The sequence below is a fragment of the Colias croceus genome, chromosome 18 (assembly GCF_905220415.1).
Source record: "Colias croceus chromosome 18, ilColCroc2.1".
Taxonomy (NCBI): domain Eukaryota; kingdom Metazoa; phylum Arthropoda; class Insecta; order Lepidoptera; family Pieridae; genus Colias; species Colias croceus.
Window position 1 is genome coordinate 8,135,064 of NC_059554.1, and position 17,292 is coordinate 8,152,355.

Sequence of the window (17,292 nt, forward strand, 5' to 3'; positions counted from 1 at the left end):
CAGGTTTAAGCGTTTAAGATTCCATAGCAAATCGGATTACAATTTTTCGTAACAAAATTTGTTATTTGCGAGAATAGATTTCCTATTGAAATTCAAATACAATTCAAATTTGTTTATTTATAGGAATATGGTAACATTGTAGGTAAAGTTGTTACATTTTGTTCTGTTTATTTCTAGGAAAGGATTTGAATTATTATTCCATTATTTTGTGAACTCAATTTCATTTCTTTTGTATTTTAATAATAATACAACAACCTGCCAGTACATAGTTACAGACAACTTAATATGCAAGGGAATGTGCATTTAGCCTTACCATTTAACGTGCGGTAGCTTTAATAATACATACCTTCATATAATAAACAATAATCATATCATATTTAAAGGAACCAGTACACTTTCACACAAGTACTACGACCATACTGCAACCCTTGCAAAGGCGAGTCACAAGGCGGGAAGGGAAAAGCAATCACCACTCCACCAAAGAAAAAGTACTATGTAAATCCACCAGGAGGCAGGACTTATAAAGTTGGAGAGAACAGACGGTATTCGCCTTTCCACTATCCCGGTCAGGTAACTATTTGTCATTGAATTGAATACAATATGGAATCATCATATAGTTTATTATACAATACTAGTCGATAAATATAAAAGTTTATGTAGTTGCTCGTCTAGAGTGGTAAAGATAAATCTGTACTTATAATATAGAGATAAACAGCTTTTTATATAAGTTTCTATAATACTAAAACCATTTTGAAAATATTGGTAATCTAAAACCCAACAGGTAATTTTAAAGAGCAACATAAAATGTGTTTTATAGTCGAATCGATTAAGTTTTAGTGCTTTCTATTAACACTTAAACTTTTAGCATATTATTAACTATAGTACCTAACAATACATTTGATTGAAATTAAAATCATCATCAAAGCATTGAAATTCTATCAGATTCTTATAGAACCTGAAGAGAGAAATATTCCTCCGATTTTATAGAATTATAGTACCTACTTATAAGTTATAAGAGATTAATTCAATAGAACTCCAATTGTCCAAAATTATACTTCAAACTTGTTTAAAAGTTTTACAAGTTAGAGAATAGAGATAGAACAATATAGCGTTTAATTTTCAGCATTCATTTAATTTTCAATCTTTACTTAATAATATCGAATTTTAGATATTGTTACATCTAAGGAAAAGTATTAAACTTCACAGTTATAACCCCTTTCTTCGTATATTCATTATTTCATACTCCTACCTCTTACAAATATTTCCTAACATTATCAAAAACAACAACAAACACACTACCCGTCAGTTTTCACCCTGCCTAGTACACCAATCCTTAACGTAACATTACCTAACAAACTAAACTGATTACTTAAACATTGTGTCACCTTGGTCGAACCTAGGTCCGATCCAATTACTAAAGAGTATCCGACTTGGTAATGGACGGGAGGGTCGGTGGAGTTTATTGGAATTAGGTCTTGGGATGTATACCCTGCATGTAAGTACATATAGGTGTCGTTTATTTTAAGGTCCTTTTACTAAGAGACATTTTCTTTCAATAGACCTTTTAGTAAGAACACTCTTGAACAAAAAAAAGCCAGGCCTTGTTAAGTGCTCATTTTATGGATTTAAGAATATATTAGGAAACATGAAACAGATGAAACATACCGTTTACTTCACTGGTTCAAATTGAAATAAACAATAACGTAGTGGAAGTAGATTTATGGAAATCTATTTTCTTACCAGATCAGAATCATCTATTTTTTATATTTTAAATTATACGATCCTATTATATTGTCATTTTAATTGTATATAACACATGCTTTGTACATAATCCAGTTATTATTCTAAAAGATATATTAAAGACATATTTCAAGCGAAGCCAACTGAAACAGAGCTCTCTTCAAGCCATTAAGCCGTCGCAATCTGCGCCTGACGTGAATGTGGTCTACGAGAGCATGCTTCAGCCGAGAGCCTTCGCCTTAATTATGTAAACTTTAAGCCGATTTACCTTAAAACGTATTAAACGCTCGTTGTCTGACCTTCACTAAAATAAAACTAAAACAATACTACATTGTACTCTAACATAAATAAATGGTAATACCTACATTACAGTACTTAAATGATACAACTTAGGCATCCCTGATTCCACTTTTAAATAGATGTAAATATTTAAAAATTACTGATTTGACCTATTAAATATTTTGTAACAAGACTGAAGCTGAAGGAGCTTGCTCGAAAAGCTTATGAATAGAAATAATAATAATATCCACACTATAGAACTTTCCTTATTTATTCTTTTCACTGAGGATAGACCATCCGAGAAAAATAAACATTATGCCTTAGTACCCGCTGTATGCTCATGTTTTAAAACCCACCTGCAGCTCAACATTCAACAAATATTTCAGGATCATAGAGAGTTGTTCTCTTGCGTTTATTCGACCGTTTATTTGTAATCTCGCCGTATAAACTTCCCGTAAACATCTCCTCACAATAGCCAAAGGTTTATAGTTGCAACGGATTGTTAGGTTTTGTTTAAAAACTGTCTTGCGATAATTCTGTGTAAGGTTAGAATTTTATTTAATTTGCTGGTGGAAAAACTGTTATTGCTTGTAGCAATAATAGTCTCACAGTCATGTCTTATTTGCAGAGGATGATATTCTCGCCGAGCAACTTTTCGTAACAATATTACCTTCGAATCTCAACAAGAATTCAATTTATCTGAACAATGGAGTAAATTTTCAAAGATTTTCAGAGAAAAAAATCTAAATAGACATCTTTAGGCTCGACTTAAACAAGTTTAGTCAAAGTTTGCTAAGCGAATGTAAATTGTGTTCCGAAAGTAATTGGTAATTTATCTATCGCCGCCATATTGCGACGTTGGCGAGCGAAGTTTTGGGCCTAATCTTGATTTAATATTTTCGCTACGGTGCTTTAATATTGCATTTATTTAAAGTAAACATCGTTCGCGATAATTGATTTTGAAAATTCAACTTGCAGCTACTTTCTATTGCCAAAGTATTAACAAAGACGCATGCTCACTTTATAGTAATATTATATTTCTTAACTTTGTTTACGACGCTACATGAATTAATAGAACTTGTGTACATGAATTGTGATTCTTCTGTAAATTATTTTTAGTATAATATGGTTTACAGTAATTATATCATTTAAATAATTACAGTCCAAAATGGAATGGGTGGTGGCTCGCATGGATGACATATTGAATTGGGGCAGACAGGGCTCCCTGTGGCCTCTAACGTTTGGTCTGGCTTGTTGTGCTTTGGAGATGATGCACTATGCTGCTTCTAGGTAAGTGTTTATTTTCGTATTATATGGTATGGCTGTGTTCTCAACAAACGGACTGAAAAATACCAGAGTCTTATAAGAAAATTGTTTGGAATCATATTGTTTGTATGTATACCATGTGTGATAAGTCTTACGTTTGCCGAATGCCACAATCGTTACAAAGCATTCGCAAATTCGATATGTTATAATGATAATGAATCATGTTTTATGCGTAGCGTTTAATTACTAAATGTAAAGCATATAATGGAACACAAACCACTAACATTTCAAGAGATAGACATTCCTTTATCTCTAATACTTTTCAAGAACTGATTTATGCCATAACTCAGATTTCGACTCACGTTCAAAGTTCCACAATCATTTTAGTACAATCGATGTAAGTGCGATTGAAACCGAACCCGCGCTGTCACGCGACGTCGCACCCCAATGTTATTCTAACAGCGCACCCTAGTTATCACCTATATTCCTATATAGTTATATTCAGTACTAGTGCCGGTTCTGTCTGGATTATAGCGGAATAAAAACAACTAAATTGTAGCCTATCGTAAAGAATAATGTAGCCTTTTATTGAAACAATTTACCAAATAAGTCATATGACATTTTTTCTGAGCAGATAAACAATAAGTCCAAAATTTTCCTTTGTATAATAATAATCCAAATCTATATAATAAATGACAAATAACGGACAATCAAAAACGGTCAACCTGTCTTTTCATTGAAGGTAATATTTTTTTATTGCAAGGAATATTTTTTATCCAATCTCCTAAAAGGGTTAAATAAGGTGAAGGTCTGTATGGTAATTTTAACATTTATGACCCGGAACGCAAATTTATTCTACTTTATATAGTTGTACGTATGCTATTGTATCATTGTATGTTAACCATATCTCTTGGTTCTCAAAGAAAATATTCTACAGAAAATAACCGAGACAAAACTCATGTCTACTCTTTCCAACCAGACGACAACAAAATACATGTCACACCATTCATAACTTTGCTTTCTCAATATTCTTTACAGATACGACATGGACCGCTACGGCATGGTGTTCCGCGGCACTCCTCGCCAGACTGACGTCATCATCGTCGCCGGCACCGTCACCAACAAGATGGCGCCGATCCTCCGCAAGACCTTTGATCAGATGCCCAACCCTAAGTACGTTGTGTCGATGGGCAGCTGCGCGAACGGCGGCGGGTACTACCACTACACGTACTCCACTGTACGCGGCGCTGACAGGATTATACCGGTTAGTTGGAATAATAAGAATTATAAATAGGTATGTATATGCCGGAATGGGAACTATATAGAGCAATTAACACCACAGGTTTGAAGGGTTTATTTTTTCCAAATAATACTTGTATTCAAAACAGTAAATTAAATATTGTACGGAAAAGTGGAAAATTTTGATTAGAGAATATATTTTTTTGTTACAATTTAGTTTCAACAATTAACTTCATCATCATACAGAGCTATAAGTAACATTTTGATATTCAAACTTCATACGTTAATTATACGATGCTTGACGCTTGTAATACACGCAGTGCGACATGCGTGTAAGTTTTCATAAAATGTATGCACATAATGACTGCATGATTCGTGTTACATGTAACGCCGAATAAATTAACGTATGTATGAAATACCGAATTGTCATATTATTTAAAATTGCGTCAGGTGATTTTACGTAATAAATATTTATAATTTAGACATTGCAGTGAATTTGTTGCAAAAATTGATGATTTAACTCAAAACATTTATCTGAGATTATCTACGCATTACTTACATCCACACGCATTTAACAAAATTTAGGGTAAACTAATTCAAGTAACTATAATAATATGGAAGTATTTTATAAAATCCTTAAAAACCAAGAATTTCTAAGAATTTTACCCAGTTCATCTTAAATTTCAAACTAACAATTTTTTTTCAAGACGCTCATTCCATAAAAGCAAAACTGCAAACATTTCATCACTACCAGCCGACGGAAACGTTTTTCACAATCTTACATCATTTCACATCTTAACGATATCTAAAAGTACTAAAACATAAACCACCCCTGCAAACTGTAAGGAGCCGGGAGATTTTTTAATTAATTACAAGAACGACGCTCAACGTTTGCAATTTGTTCGCAGTAAGCTCCGGTACAATTCACTGCCTTAATTGGAATTTCCTCTCCTTCCGAGAAGCCACTGTTTTCTCTCTCCACATTCATTACACTCACGACTTCGATTTATTTAACGAGGTTCATGCTTCTAGTATCGATGACTTTATGGCGTAGTGGTATTGGGCATTAAAAATTCGGTGAAATTCAGATAGCAAATAAATGAGCTTTATATCTTGTGCGCATATTTTTTAAGCTTTCTTGGGATAAATTATTCAAAAGAACTTGTCTTAAGTCTTCTGTCTTTTATAATATGGTTTTATGAAATAATGCATGTTTTAATTAATATATCAAGAAAACAATGAAAATCATTGTTTTCTTCTCTTTCTATTACTGGTAGATGGTAGATAATAATATTTTAAATACCTAATCATTTGTAGGTGGATATCTACGTGCCCGGTTGTCCTCCCACCGCAGAAGCCCTGCTATACGCTATGCTAGTTCTACAGAAGAAAGTCAAACGTATGCGAATGTGCCAAACCTGGTATAGACACTAGTATTATAAAACATATTTCTAATACTAATACTAATATTATATTAAATATACGTCACGATAAAATGTTGTTATTTATCTCACTTTTTCGAATGTAACATTTTATTCTATACAAAGAATGGGAAATAAATTGTCATTTCTCGTAACGTCGCGAAGGAATCCAATAATTTCATTTGTGAGATCCGACAATACGCAATGTGTAATAGAAATCGTTTTTATATTGCGCATCCGTTTGATTAAAGTATTTTCTTATATTCTCCATTGTTGCGCCACTCGTCCCTTTAAATGAGCGTTATTCGTTACCATGGCGACAATCTTAATTTAATTTAATGAGAAAGAGATTTTATTAAATAAAATTACTTTCCTTTTATCTCAAGAGTATTCTGTTTTATTCTACTGAAGATAATTTTGCAAAATGAAGAATAATAATGAGAATGGAATACTTGTGTAATTTAAGGTTATTAAGGCTATTGAGCTACGTCACGATTAAAACCTTAACTATTAACTTTTGTTAAAATTCATATGTATTTTACGAGCACATGTTTGTACGTGTTAGCAGTTTCTACAGTGTACAGAGCAATAGTTTCTTCCGATCGGTAAAGAGAGGTTTTACGATCAACAGTTTTCAAATACTTTATGACAAACAATGGAACTACTCCAACAGAGCACCAGTTAGTTTTTGCTATAGAGCTTTACAAGCAACAACATACATACATTATTTTATACTAGGCTTCCGCCCGCGGCTACCCGCATAGTACCCGTTCCCGTGGGATTTCCGGCATTGCGTCATTTTCCCGGGATACAAAGTGGCCTATGTCCTTTCTCGGGTATCAAAATATCTCCATACCAAATTTCATGAAAATTGGTTCAGTAGTTTAGGCGTGATTGAGTAACAGATAGACAGACAGAGTTACTTTCGATTATTATAATATTAAGTATGGATTAAACATCTACTATAATATTGACTTCACAAAACTACAGAGCAGGAATCGATCAATGGGCAGCATTAAGCGCAATCACGTACCGACAACTGTTCCTAACAGAATCTAATGTAAACTAGTCACTATATTCATATTACTATTTGGCTTATATCTGAACTGATGTTACGTGCCGTGAGTAAAGATGGGAGAAGCCATTTTCTCGGGAGCTTATTTCGTGATAAAAATGTCTTCATATATTCGAGATAATAAATTCTTTTTAAACCAATATGACCTCTCTCTCTCTCTCTCTTTCTCTTTCAACCTGTGTTCGTCCACTGTTGGACTGTCACCCATGGCACGCCACTTAGCCCTATTGTTGGTTTCTTGCCGCCAGTTTTTGCCTGCTATCCTACGTAAGTCATCGCTCCATCGTGTCATGGGGCGACCTACACTACGTATATGACTAATGATTTGAGAAAAACAAATATTTCCAAACAAGCCATTACATTTTTCAATATGAAGAAGCCTTCCAATTCTATCCAACACCTACATTAAAATATCAAATGCTCCATTTTCAATAACATCACCCAAGTTCACAAATTGAATCTGAATTTCAATATACTCGGAGCGTGTCTCCGCCGACGAGGTACATACGTACATACATACAAACTATCGGCTGAAATATTCAACAGTTAGTGTAAGCACTGAGCAGACTGCTTCTGAACTGGGTCAGAGACAATGCTTAGTGCATCCCGCTGCTCGGAACAGTTATACAAGACACGAGAAATGAAACTGTATAAGGGCTTTGTATCATACATCTTTATGTTGAATTAGATTACACGAATCTTCGTCGGATTGAGGTTCACTACCGTCGCTTTTGTGTTGATTTTATGTAAAGAAAATGTTTGACTTACATTTTTCACCACACAGACTCCTAATTTCATTTATCTCCGTATTGTGATGTTTACCTGAAACAAGAAAACAAATTGTATTAATCAATATTCAATACCATTTCCATTTCCAATCCGTAGAAAAAGAAAAACGAAACAACGAGACGTAATTCATAATTGATAATAAAGAAACGAATACAGATAATCAAAAACTTATTCTTATGATAAAACTCATTATTTCGTGACCTTCGAAATTACCATAGATACAGACCTTTTGACTCGTGTAAATGTGAACGATAAGACCTAAATGTGACATCTATTATAATATAGACCTAATATGTATATTTCTTCGTGTAATAAAATTCATCTGCAGTTTGGTAAATATAAGATCTGCATGAGCTAAATATTATATCTATTTTATAGAACTAATTCTTCGTGTTATAATGTTCATCTGCAGTTTCTGTAGATGAGTCACGTTGACGCCGGAGTGTCTGCAGCCGGCCGCATAGCCGTGACCTCACTGGTGAACAATAAAACATCCATGTTTCAAGATGCTTTACTCGAGAATATCGGAATAAATTGACCCCTATTAGGGTCTACTGGACTTGTGTTTTCACTATTGAAGTGTGTTTTAAATTATCAGTTTATGATTCCCTTGTGTAGCTACTCTACGTTCGACGATATATAGTTTCATTTTAGAGAATATGCCAATAGAAAATCCTTTCTACTAAGAATTTTAATAAATAGAGTCTCAAAGACAAAGCTTGCTCAAAATTAAAATGAGAACCATTTAATCAAATGCAGAAGTGTAAGAAATTAAAGCTATATACAAACAGCAGAGAACGTTAGTATGCACTTTATCCTAGCTTCTCTATTCTGCAATGCATCCACCATTTCTATAAGACTTAGCCCTGATCTACATATATCACACAATTAATTCTCCTGCATTGCTTACGATCCGTTTACTCAGCATATGCAACTTTAATTAAAGTCGACTCTCAAGCTTACGTAATAGGGTTCTAAATTCAATACGAAGAGTTATATACTAGTATACTACATATTAATAGATAGTATAAAACATATAGCACGTCCCATAAACCGAATCTGCTTCGCGTGCTCCCCAATCGTGTCACAGCTCCACAGATGCCGTTTAAAAAACAAACAGTCATTAAGATAAATTAAATTCTATGGGAAAAAGATGTACCGATTCGCGGCACGCGCGGTGGAAATAATTGCATAGCAACAAAGAGCGTGAGAAGTGACAATTATAATTACGTGGCATTGGTAACACGACTTGCTTGTCAGTTGTCCGCTCCGCTATTGTCCGAGCGATTGTTGGTAATTACCCCGCGGTACACGGTTTTGTTTTGATTTCTGGAACACGATATGGCTGTTTGCTTCGAGATCCCTTGCGGGATAACGCTCGAGGCTATGAGGATAATAGAGTAGTCAGTATTATTACAAGACTATTACGATCTATTGGTATTTGTATTATTGTTGAGTGTATGCCATCATACTTGATAACGAAATTGATTTATTTCATAGTATTGTTCCATTTTTGTAATTTTTAAATAAATAACACACTAAACATGTCCACTTATTTAAATTAAAGTAAAAATGATATCACAGGAGCACATAAAAATGAAATTCATATTTTTATTTAGTTGAATTTTAAATAGGTAACCAAATCGTCTAACTATCGTGGGATTGCTTACATCAACTTACGACAGTTTTATTGCAATCTCAACTCGACGATTTTATATTTTTATTTCCGTTGTAAAACTCTGTCATAAAAAGTGGCCCACTTAAATCTTGGTGTAACTTCAGTATTAAATTGCTGTACTGATCAATAAATTTCAGGTATCGCAGAGTATTGTTAAGAACTTCATAAGCTAACGATAGTCTCAATATTCTATTTAATGTAAACTGTTTACCGCTACACTAATGTTAAAAGATCAATATTTTGATAAGTTTATAAAAGAAATTACTAGGTCCTTTTGGGTAAGCCTATTCTAAAATTCTTAATCACAAACATAAATAGTGAGTTATTTTAATTGATAATGATCAACTATACCGATTAAGAGGACTAAGTATATTATGCTATTAAATATGTATAGAAAAAGTAATTTGCGGCAAATCATAGTAATATTAATTTCTTAATAGATCGTTCAATTATAAAGGAAAAAAACCTCGTCCATATTACCTACTATGCTTCTGTTTTTACAGTCTTTATTTTAATTGTACAATTGAAAAAAAACTATGGCACTGTCACAATTAATTTCTGATGAATAAGTATTAAAAAAAACGAAATTTATAACATTTCATGAATATATTCAGAAATTTTATGTATTTGACATCATTTCCTAACACCCAGACAATTTCCAAACTTAGCGGTAAGTAATTCGACCATGAGACGGCATTAATTTATTTCTGAACATTAAGTAATTTATTTCTGAACATTTTTAACGTGAATCCTATTTAATATAGATCAAATGAAAATATTCAACAGCCCATCACTAGATACAAACTGGTCTCTAAAGCTTACTCGTTTACATACAAAGATAGGGTCAACAAAAACTGGTTATATTATTTTAAGCTTTTTTCTATTGAGTGTGCGGGAACCGGGTGTCATTAGCACTGTCGTAAGTAGGTACAGCATTGATCCTTCTGATCCGCTTAGTCCGTGTAGAAATCCTAAAATGTGAAGCCATTCAATTAGTCAATAGTTGCAAAAGAAGTCCCGTCTCCCCTTGTGGGGTATTTAGCATTTCACATCTGTTTCAAATCACTATACTCAATTTTCTTAGAGTAAGGTTCCTGTACCCTATCACGTCTACATTTGCCTCGTTTTTTAAGTTTTTAACAGGCATTGCACATAGGACCTCTCGGTTCTACACACACGCTTTAACCGCTATACTGTTAAGGTGGTCAATCAGTAGGTCACTAAAAACGATCTTAATGGGCAGCTGAACGTTACACCTTTCGATACAAGTTATCTCTGATTTCGCAGGTGAAGCCAGCAGCTGTCACTCGCAGTCGCAGATACATCCATGCACATACATAATTGTATGCAGTAGCATATAGGTGTGACTTGGAGACAAACACATTAGACAATATACATAATTATTAGTTAAAACGATTTGATTAAAACTCATCGGTGAATTGCTTCTTTCATTCCACATTAATTAATTGTCCTTTACAGTATTTTAAGTTTTAAAATGTATTCACGTATTTAAGATTTAAAATGTAGCAGGTATAATTGTTGAAAAACAGGATTTTCCGAAAGGTTTTTGTCTCTATTTTGTGTCTAGCGTATTATTTCGTATCCAGAACTCGGTTACAAAATACAAAACAGTAGTTCATTTCGCAGAAGCCTTCTCCAAAACCACAATGCTCGAGCCTTAATCGCTCAGGACCCTTAACCTCAAAATTTAATTACCGCCTCTGCCGCCGGAAATTATTCTTTTTAATATCCCTTACATCGCGAGGCTTCTGTAAACATTCACAAAATGTTTGAATAGCGAGCTGAACGAAATGTTTTAATAGGAGAAATTCATATGATGTTATAATACATTGTATGCTCCTACGCGATATCACTTAAAACATATTTAAGACACTACTCATATAAAGATAAATATAATAAAAAAAACTTGAGCGATGTCAAGGGACATCCAGATGGAACGAAGTGTTAAGTTAGAGACTTAGAGAGAGACAGACAGAGAACCACGCGCACGCCGCACGGCTGACAACTCTAGCAAAAAGTGTCGTGACAAATTTTCGTAAGAATTTTTTCCGTCTAGCTTCCCTTTCACAACGCTCGATAAGGAACTTCGTTCCAAAAATTCACAACAATCCAATATTATGTTAATGCTAGTTTAAGAAGACATACTTACATCCCATTGTATGATTTTTTTTAGATTTTTTTTTTTTATTTTATGTACGTATAATTCATTAACTCCAATTATAACACTAAAAATTACCTAAAAAAATAATTATTAAACAACTACAATTACCTGCGTAAAGTTTCCAGCCTTTCGAACGAAGCAGGCTCGAGTAAGCCTGAGATGTTCGAGCAATTAAACTGAGATTGAGTTTCAAGCTAATAACTGGTTTTATGTTAAACCTTGGTTTCGGATTTAATATTTCTTCGCAACTATAAGAAATATAACGCTTATATAACTGTTCAAACAGCGATTTCGCTAATCCCATGGCTTAGTGGAACGTTATGAGTATTTTCCATTGTGGGCTTCTGTATTAGACACTTTTTTACAAAGTATTAGCTGAGATTTTTTTCTATTATATGACTCAGTAACTTCCTTTAACATTATCAGTATGCCTGTGAATGGCTTGTCCAAGCTACTACACTACAGCTGTGTTGTATATGTCGCAGTCAAATTGTATTATTTCGCCGTTTACAAATGCTCGGCATATTGTAAAATGCTGACTGAGGATTTACTTTTTCCAAAATTCTACAAAAAGACGGTCGCGAGCCGAAAGCCGAAATCAATGTTTGAGATGAATTGTAGTTTTACAAACACGAACCTAACCTAACCCACCCCCTTATCCAAACGAAAATACGACATATTACAAAATGCCGAGCGTAAAATGTAAACGGCGAAATAATACAATTTGTCTGCGACATATACAAGCCGATTTACAATTATTTTAAAAACTGTTGTGGTCACTGTTCAGTACAAACCGACCACGACACTCTAATTTAATTTATTTGTATCTATCTTTTCATCTAAATTATCATACAGACCACGTCTTGACCTATAAACTATCTACTAGGATGCAAAAAATTCTTCCTACAAATAAATTATATTATTGAGACGAAGAAAAATACTGTAGAGCACTTGCTCTCCAAGATTGTACGCAAATCGCATCTGGCATCGCTCCGACATAATAAAATGGGATAAACTCGGAGACAGCGCGGAAATTAAATGAATGCTGAAATAACGAGAAATAATATCTCCCATTCGAACATTGCTTTCGTATTAAGAAAAAGAACGCAAATACATTTTCCTATTTTATATAACACGTTCTGGTACGGGAAATAGGTGTATTTTTCCAGTGTTTCACCTTTTTATTACTCTTTTATTTAAATTTTAACCCCAAAAACCATACAAACATAACACTTAAAGTTTTTTATCTTTCAGACCTATGTTTCGATTTGAACGAAATATAGCTAAGAACCTTGAAACCTTCGAACAAATTCCTATCCACACATGATATATTCGTACCAACCCAGTTTGAGGTACCGTATAAAATAGTCAAAGCACAAGAGACCAATCTTGAAACAATGTACGTGCGTCTGTACTACCTACTATAAAGTCTTAAATCAGCATTAATTGTAGGTATATGTAAATTCTCTACAACATTGGCATACTGATCTAATATGAAAATAGAGTTAAGCCACGCTTTTGCAAACTTAATTAACTTCGTCACACGCTCTGCCGCCGACCTGACACCGTTATCGGAAATTAATCAACTCTGAAATTAATCAATACATCCAGCGGTGTGATAGGCAGCCATGCGAGGACGCGAGCAGATGATAAAAAACAAGGTTTCATAAATGTTTGATACATATGTACCCATGTATTAATTAATTTTATTCCAAGCCTTGCATGAGCTTATAGAAACTTTTTTCAAGCTCAAACATTTATTTATTCAATCAGGTTTTTTCTACATAAAAAATATGTTATGAATCGTCATAACATATTTTTAATATTTACCATTTACAGGCAAATATTTTGTATTCAGGTTCCCCACTGATGATTTTAAAGTAAAATGGAGTTTATATTTCTAACTAAAAAGATAACAAATACAAAATAAATATTGAGAGTAAATTAAATAGTAAGAATTGGAAACAATAACGATATTTTATATAAACAATAACAATACGACATTTCCTAACACAGTCAAAACAAATTGAAAGAAACTACTCAAATCGCTTACCTAGGTCATCTAATTGCACCCAAACAGCATACAAATATAGGCCGGATCATAATTCAATAAATAAATACAATGTTCCACCTATTACACAGCCGCTTGCATACAGGCCTTTCATAAATATGTAACGAACAAACAATTGTTCACAAACACATTCCCGACAATCAATCATTAGACATCGATTATTCAAAAGTTGGAAGAAAGCCATTTATCATGAAAGGTTAATATTAATAGGTTTTTGGCAAGTTATTTTAGGGCTTTGCTAAGTTGGAACACGAGACTGGCACGTTCTTTAATTGCAAATCTGTTTAAAATTTATCTCATTTAATTAGTTTGGTTAAGTTGATTTTATTAATTGGATAAATAGCAATAATGTAATTAGTTTTGTTTATTATTTTAATTTATTTTCTTATTAACACAGCTACTAATAATGTAATGAGAAAATAAACTTTATTGTCTATGCGCTAAAAGAGAGTTTACATTACAAATTTCAAATCTTAACTTTAATCTGATACATTTCAACTTTGTATTAAATGTATGTTGCTATCTGAAGCGGTCAACTAAACTACCCTGTAAACGGTATAAAAGCTATACGGGCACCATAAACTCAGTTTCTACTAAGCTGACTATTTCTCTTTACTCCGTAATACACATAAAACGAGAAACCTCTGCATTCAACGGCGATTCAAAAGTGCACTCACTTTCAAGCCTCTTATAAGGCATTTTGCATTACTGCGAAGTGCAGAAAAAATCCTTTAATGAAATCTTTAGTATGAGAAGCAGAATTAGGTCGCAGAGCAATAAGAGTTTAGTCCTTCAAGGAATTGATTTTTCTTCGTTAAAATAACATTATTTTTGAGAGGAGAGTTATATCACATTTTTGTCATATTTTACTTCAAAGTACATAATCACGACTTCTTTTCGTCACAACTCACAGCGACCAAAAAACTTCCTGCTTTTAATTCTTCATTACCTGAAGTCGAGTAACCGTCTTCATTAATTAAAACGAGTTTGAAGATACTCTTCAAACAAATTCACAGAGAAAAATTACGGTATCTGGCAACGAGCGTAGCAACGTAAACATTTACGTGTTTAAGGCAATTTATTTCCTCTACTTCACTATTACGTACATTATAATATCTCTTCGGGGCGCAATAGAAGCGAACTTACGAAAGCTGGCTATTACGTAAAGCACTATTTTAACAGATTCAATGTTTTGACTGCTGTAACAGTTAGTGTGTGTGTGGCCGTTGATTATTTTTACAACTGTTTCTATATTGACTTTTCTTTACATTGCAACTAACATATTGCTTGTTAATACTGGAAAATCTAAATACATATATTCAGCTCTTTCTTTTTCAAGTTTTTAATAGAAAAATTATGTTTTAATTTACCTGAAAATACGTCCTATTGAGTAAGCTTTTCTTGATTAGCACCACATATTTTACATTCCACACAAAAGCAAAGGATTTCCGATGTATTGGATTCTCTCCAATAATAATTATTCGTATTATATCGAGTGGATATTATAATACAAGTTTTATCATTGACTAAAGATGCCTCCCAAAGAAATCCTCAAGTTTTCCCAGTATTCTAATAAATCACAAGTGTTTCAATATCGTAACTTAGAACCAAAGCCAACTATTAAATGAACTTTATTATAAACAGGGCGTGCATTTCTGCTAACAGATGATATTTATGTTATAAACAACTATTACCCACAGGCCACATGTCTGAGCACGGGAGCGCAAACAGCGTTCACGCGACTTCGTTGGCCGACATCCAGTGCTATCAAGTCTTTAACCCTCCGTGAACCACGTGGATAAAAGTTACGTCCTGCACTACGTGGGGTTTCCTGGACCCAATAATCTTTCCACGTTTTTTTAAGCTAGTATTTATTGTAAATTTGTAATGTGTATATTATTATTATCCCTTGACTATAAGAGGTTATAAATAAAATAAATTTATCAAATATTATATACATTTATTATATCTTTAGGCTATGTTACAGAAATAGTACTTTTTACCAACTAAAATAAGAGTATGTTCTATGGGTTAGACTTTAAGAAAAAAAATGAACTATAAGAACTTCTTAATTCTATGCTTTGGAGGCATAACAAAGTAGTAAACAAAAATAAAACAAAAATTACTAAAACTAATTCAAACTCAAACTCAAACTCAAACATTTATTTATTCAATTAGACTACTACTTTTAGTAGCACTTTCGAATCGTCATTTCATAAGTATTTTTAACATTTACCACCGATTCGGAAAGCAGTATCTATGGAAAAGAACCGGCAAGAAACTCCATAGTTGCTCTTTTAGTCTATTTATTGAAATAAACTAATTAGTCTTCTTGAGATCCAAGTTGGTTCAAATCACCACAATTCCATAAGTGCGGATAATATTGCATTTTCATTGATGTGATGAGCCATAATGAGCCCTAGAAACAATTTCAGGTAATTTTAAATAATAAAAAAACAAATTAAATAAATATTTATATAAAAAAAGTCGTACTTTATCACACTATACTGCTCACCTTTTAGTAGACGACCCGAACTACGTGGGGTTTCTGACACCCAGCTGCACTTTGACGGTTTCCGTTCACCACGTCTGCGACCCTACTACTAAACCGCTGTCGCTAAGAGGTCTGGCAACGTCGGAACTCCAGCTAGACGAGGTTTCAAGACTTTCGCACAATGTTTGGAAAAGATACAAAGATTTTTGTATGGCTGGGGTGTATTAAACCCCACATGGTGCACGGAAGGTTAAGTTGTTATTATATTTACTAGTATAGAACTAGGAATTGTAAAATGATTTCCTCCTGGTTATGATCACGAATTATATGATTTAAAGACGACGATATAGTAGGCATTCCATTACTATGTATCCTCACAAGGGTATTGTGTTTACATCCTAATGATTAGAGTTACCAATTATATTTCTACATTTATTTCGCCCCAAGCCTTCAACTTTAGGTCATTGTCATTGTGGCGGTTACGAATTCCTCCAAAAAATATTACATCAATGGATACCATTCATCATTCATGTAATAAACAACTAGGTATACAACTCTTCTACTTCCAAAATTCACGAGAGAAACAAAACTAATCGCCTAATGAAAAACCTACTTTACATCCATATAGGGAATTGCATGCAAAGTGTGGTATTCACACACACACACGCGACCCGTTGGCCGACATCCAGATACTAATAGCGCTGTCACTTTGTAAAAACCGCTCTATGTGTTACCGCCTTTATTAATTACACGTTGCATAGACACGTAGGAAATATGCCTATAATTACTATGGCATTTCACATGTTTTGTGTCGTTTCTGCTAGTTGTTATTTATTAACATAAATACCCATTTTATAAGAAAGACGATCAATAATAGGGCAATTACTTCGTAAAATTGTGACTTCTCTTATTCCTGATACAATTAAAAGGGTAGAGCTTGAACACACTGTAACTAGTCTCCACTAAAATCTTATACCTATTTGAATAACTTCTCTCAATAAAATGGAAATAAAACGTTTTAATTGATTGCTTTGAATTACGAACACACACATAACTGT

General features: G+C 33.5%; 2 protein-coding genes across 2 annotated transcripts in view; one reads left to right on the plus strand and one right to left on the minus strand.

Moving 5' to 3' along the window:
• Nucleotides 1-17,292, minus strand: part of LOC123699791 (phosphofurin acidic cluster sorting protein 1) — a 98,651-nt gene that overhangs the window by 29,474 nt on the left and 51,885 nt on the right. The gene's annotated exons all lie outside the window — the stretch shown is intronic.
• Nucleotides 128-5,998, plus strand: LOC123699645 (NADH-quinone oxidoreductase subunit B-like). Its single transcript, XM_045646641.1, has 5 exons — nucleotides 128-138; nucleotides 384-570; nucleotides 3,182-3,309; nucleotides 4,324-4,549; nucleotides 5,842-5,998. Exons 1-5 carry the CDS (start codon nucleotides 128-130, stop codon nucleotides 5,956-5,958), a joined length of 669 nt encoding a protein of 222 aa, XP_045502597.1. The 3' UTR covers nucleotides 5,959-5,998.

Bases quoted from the DNA above. Each gene is read 5' to 3' on its own strand.
- LOC123699645 (XM_045646641.1), top strand. The intron at 571-3,181 runs GTAACTATTTGT...AAATAATTACAG, and splicing joins CTTTCCACTATCCCGGTCAG to TCCAAAATGGAATGGGTGGT. The intron at 3,310-4,323 runs GTAAGTGTTTAT...TATTCTTTACAG, and splicing joins ATGCACTATGCTGCTTCTAG to ATACGACATGGACCGCTACG.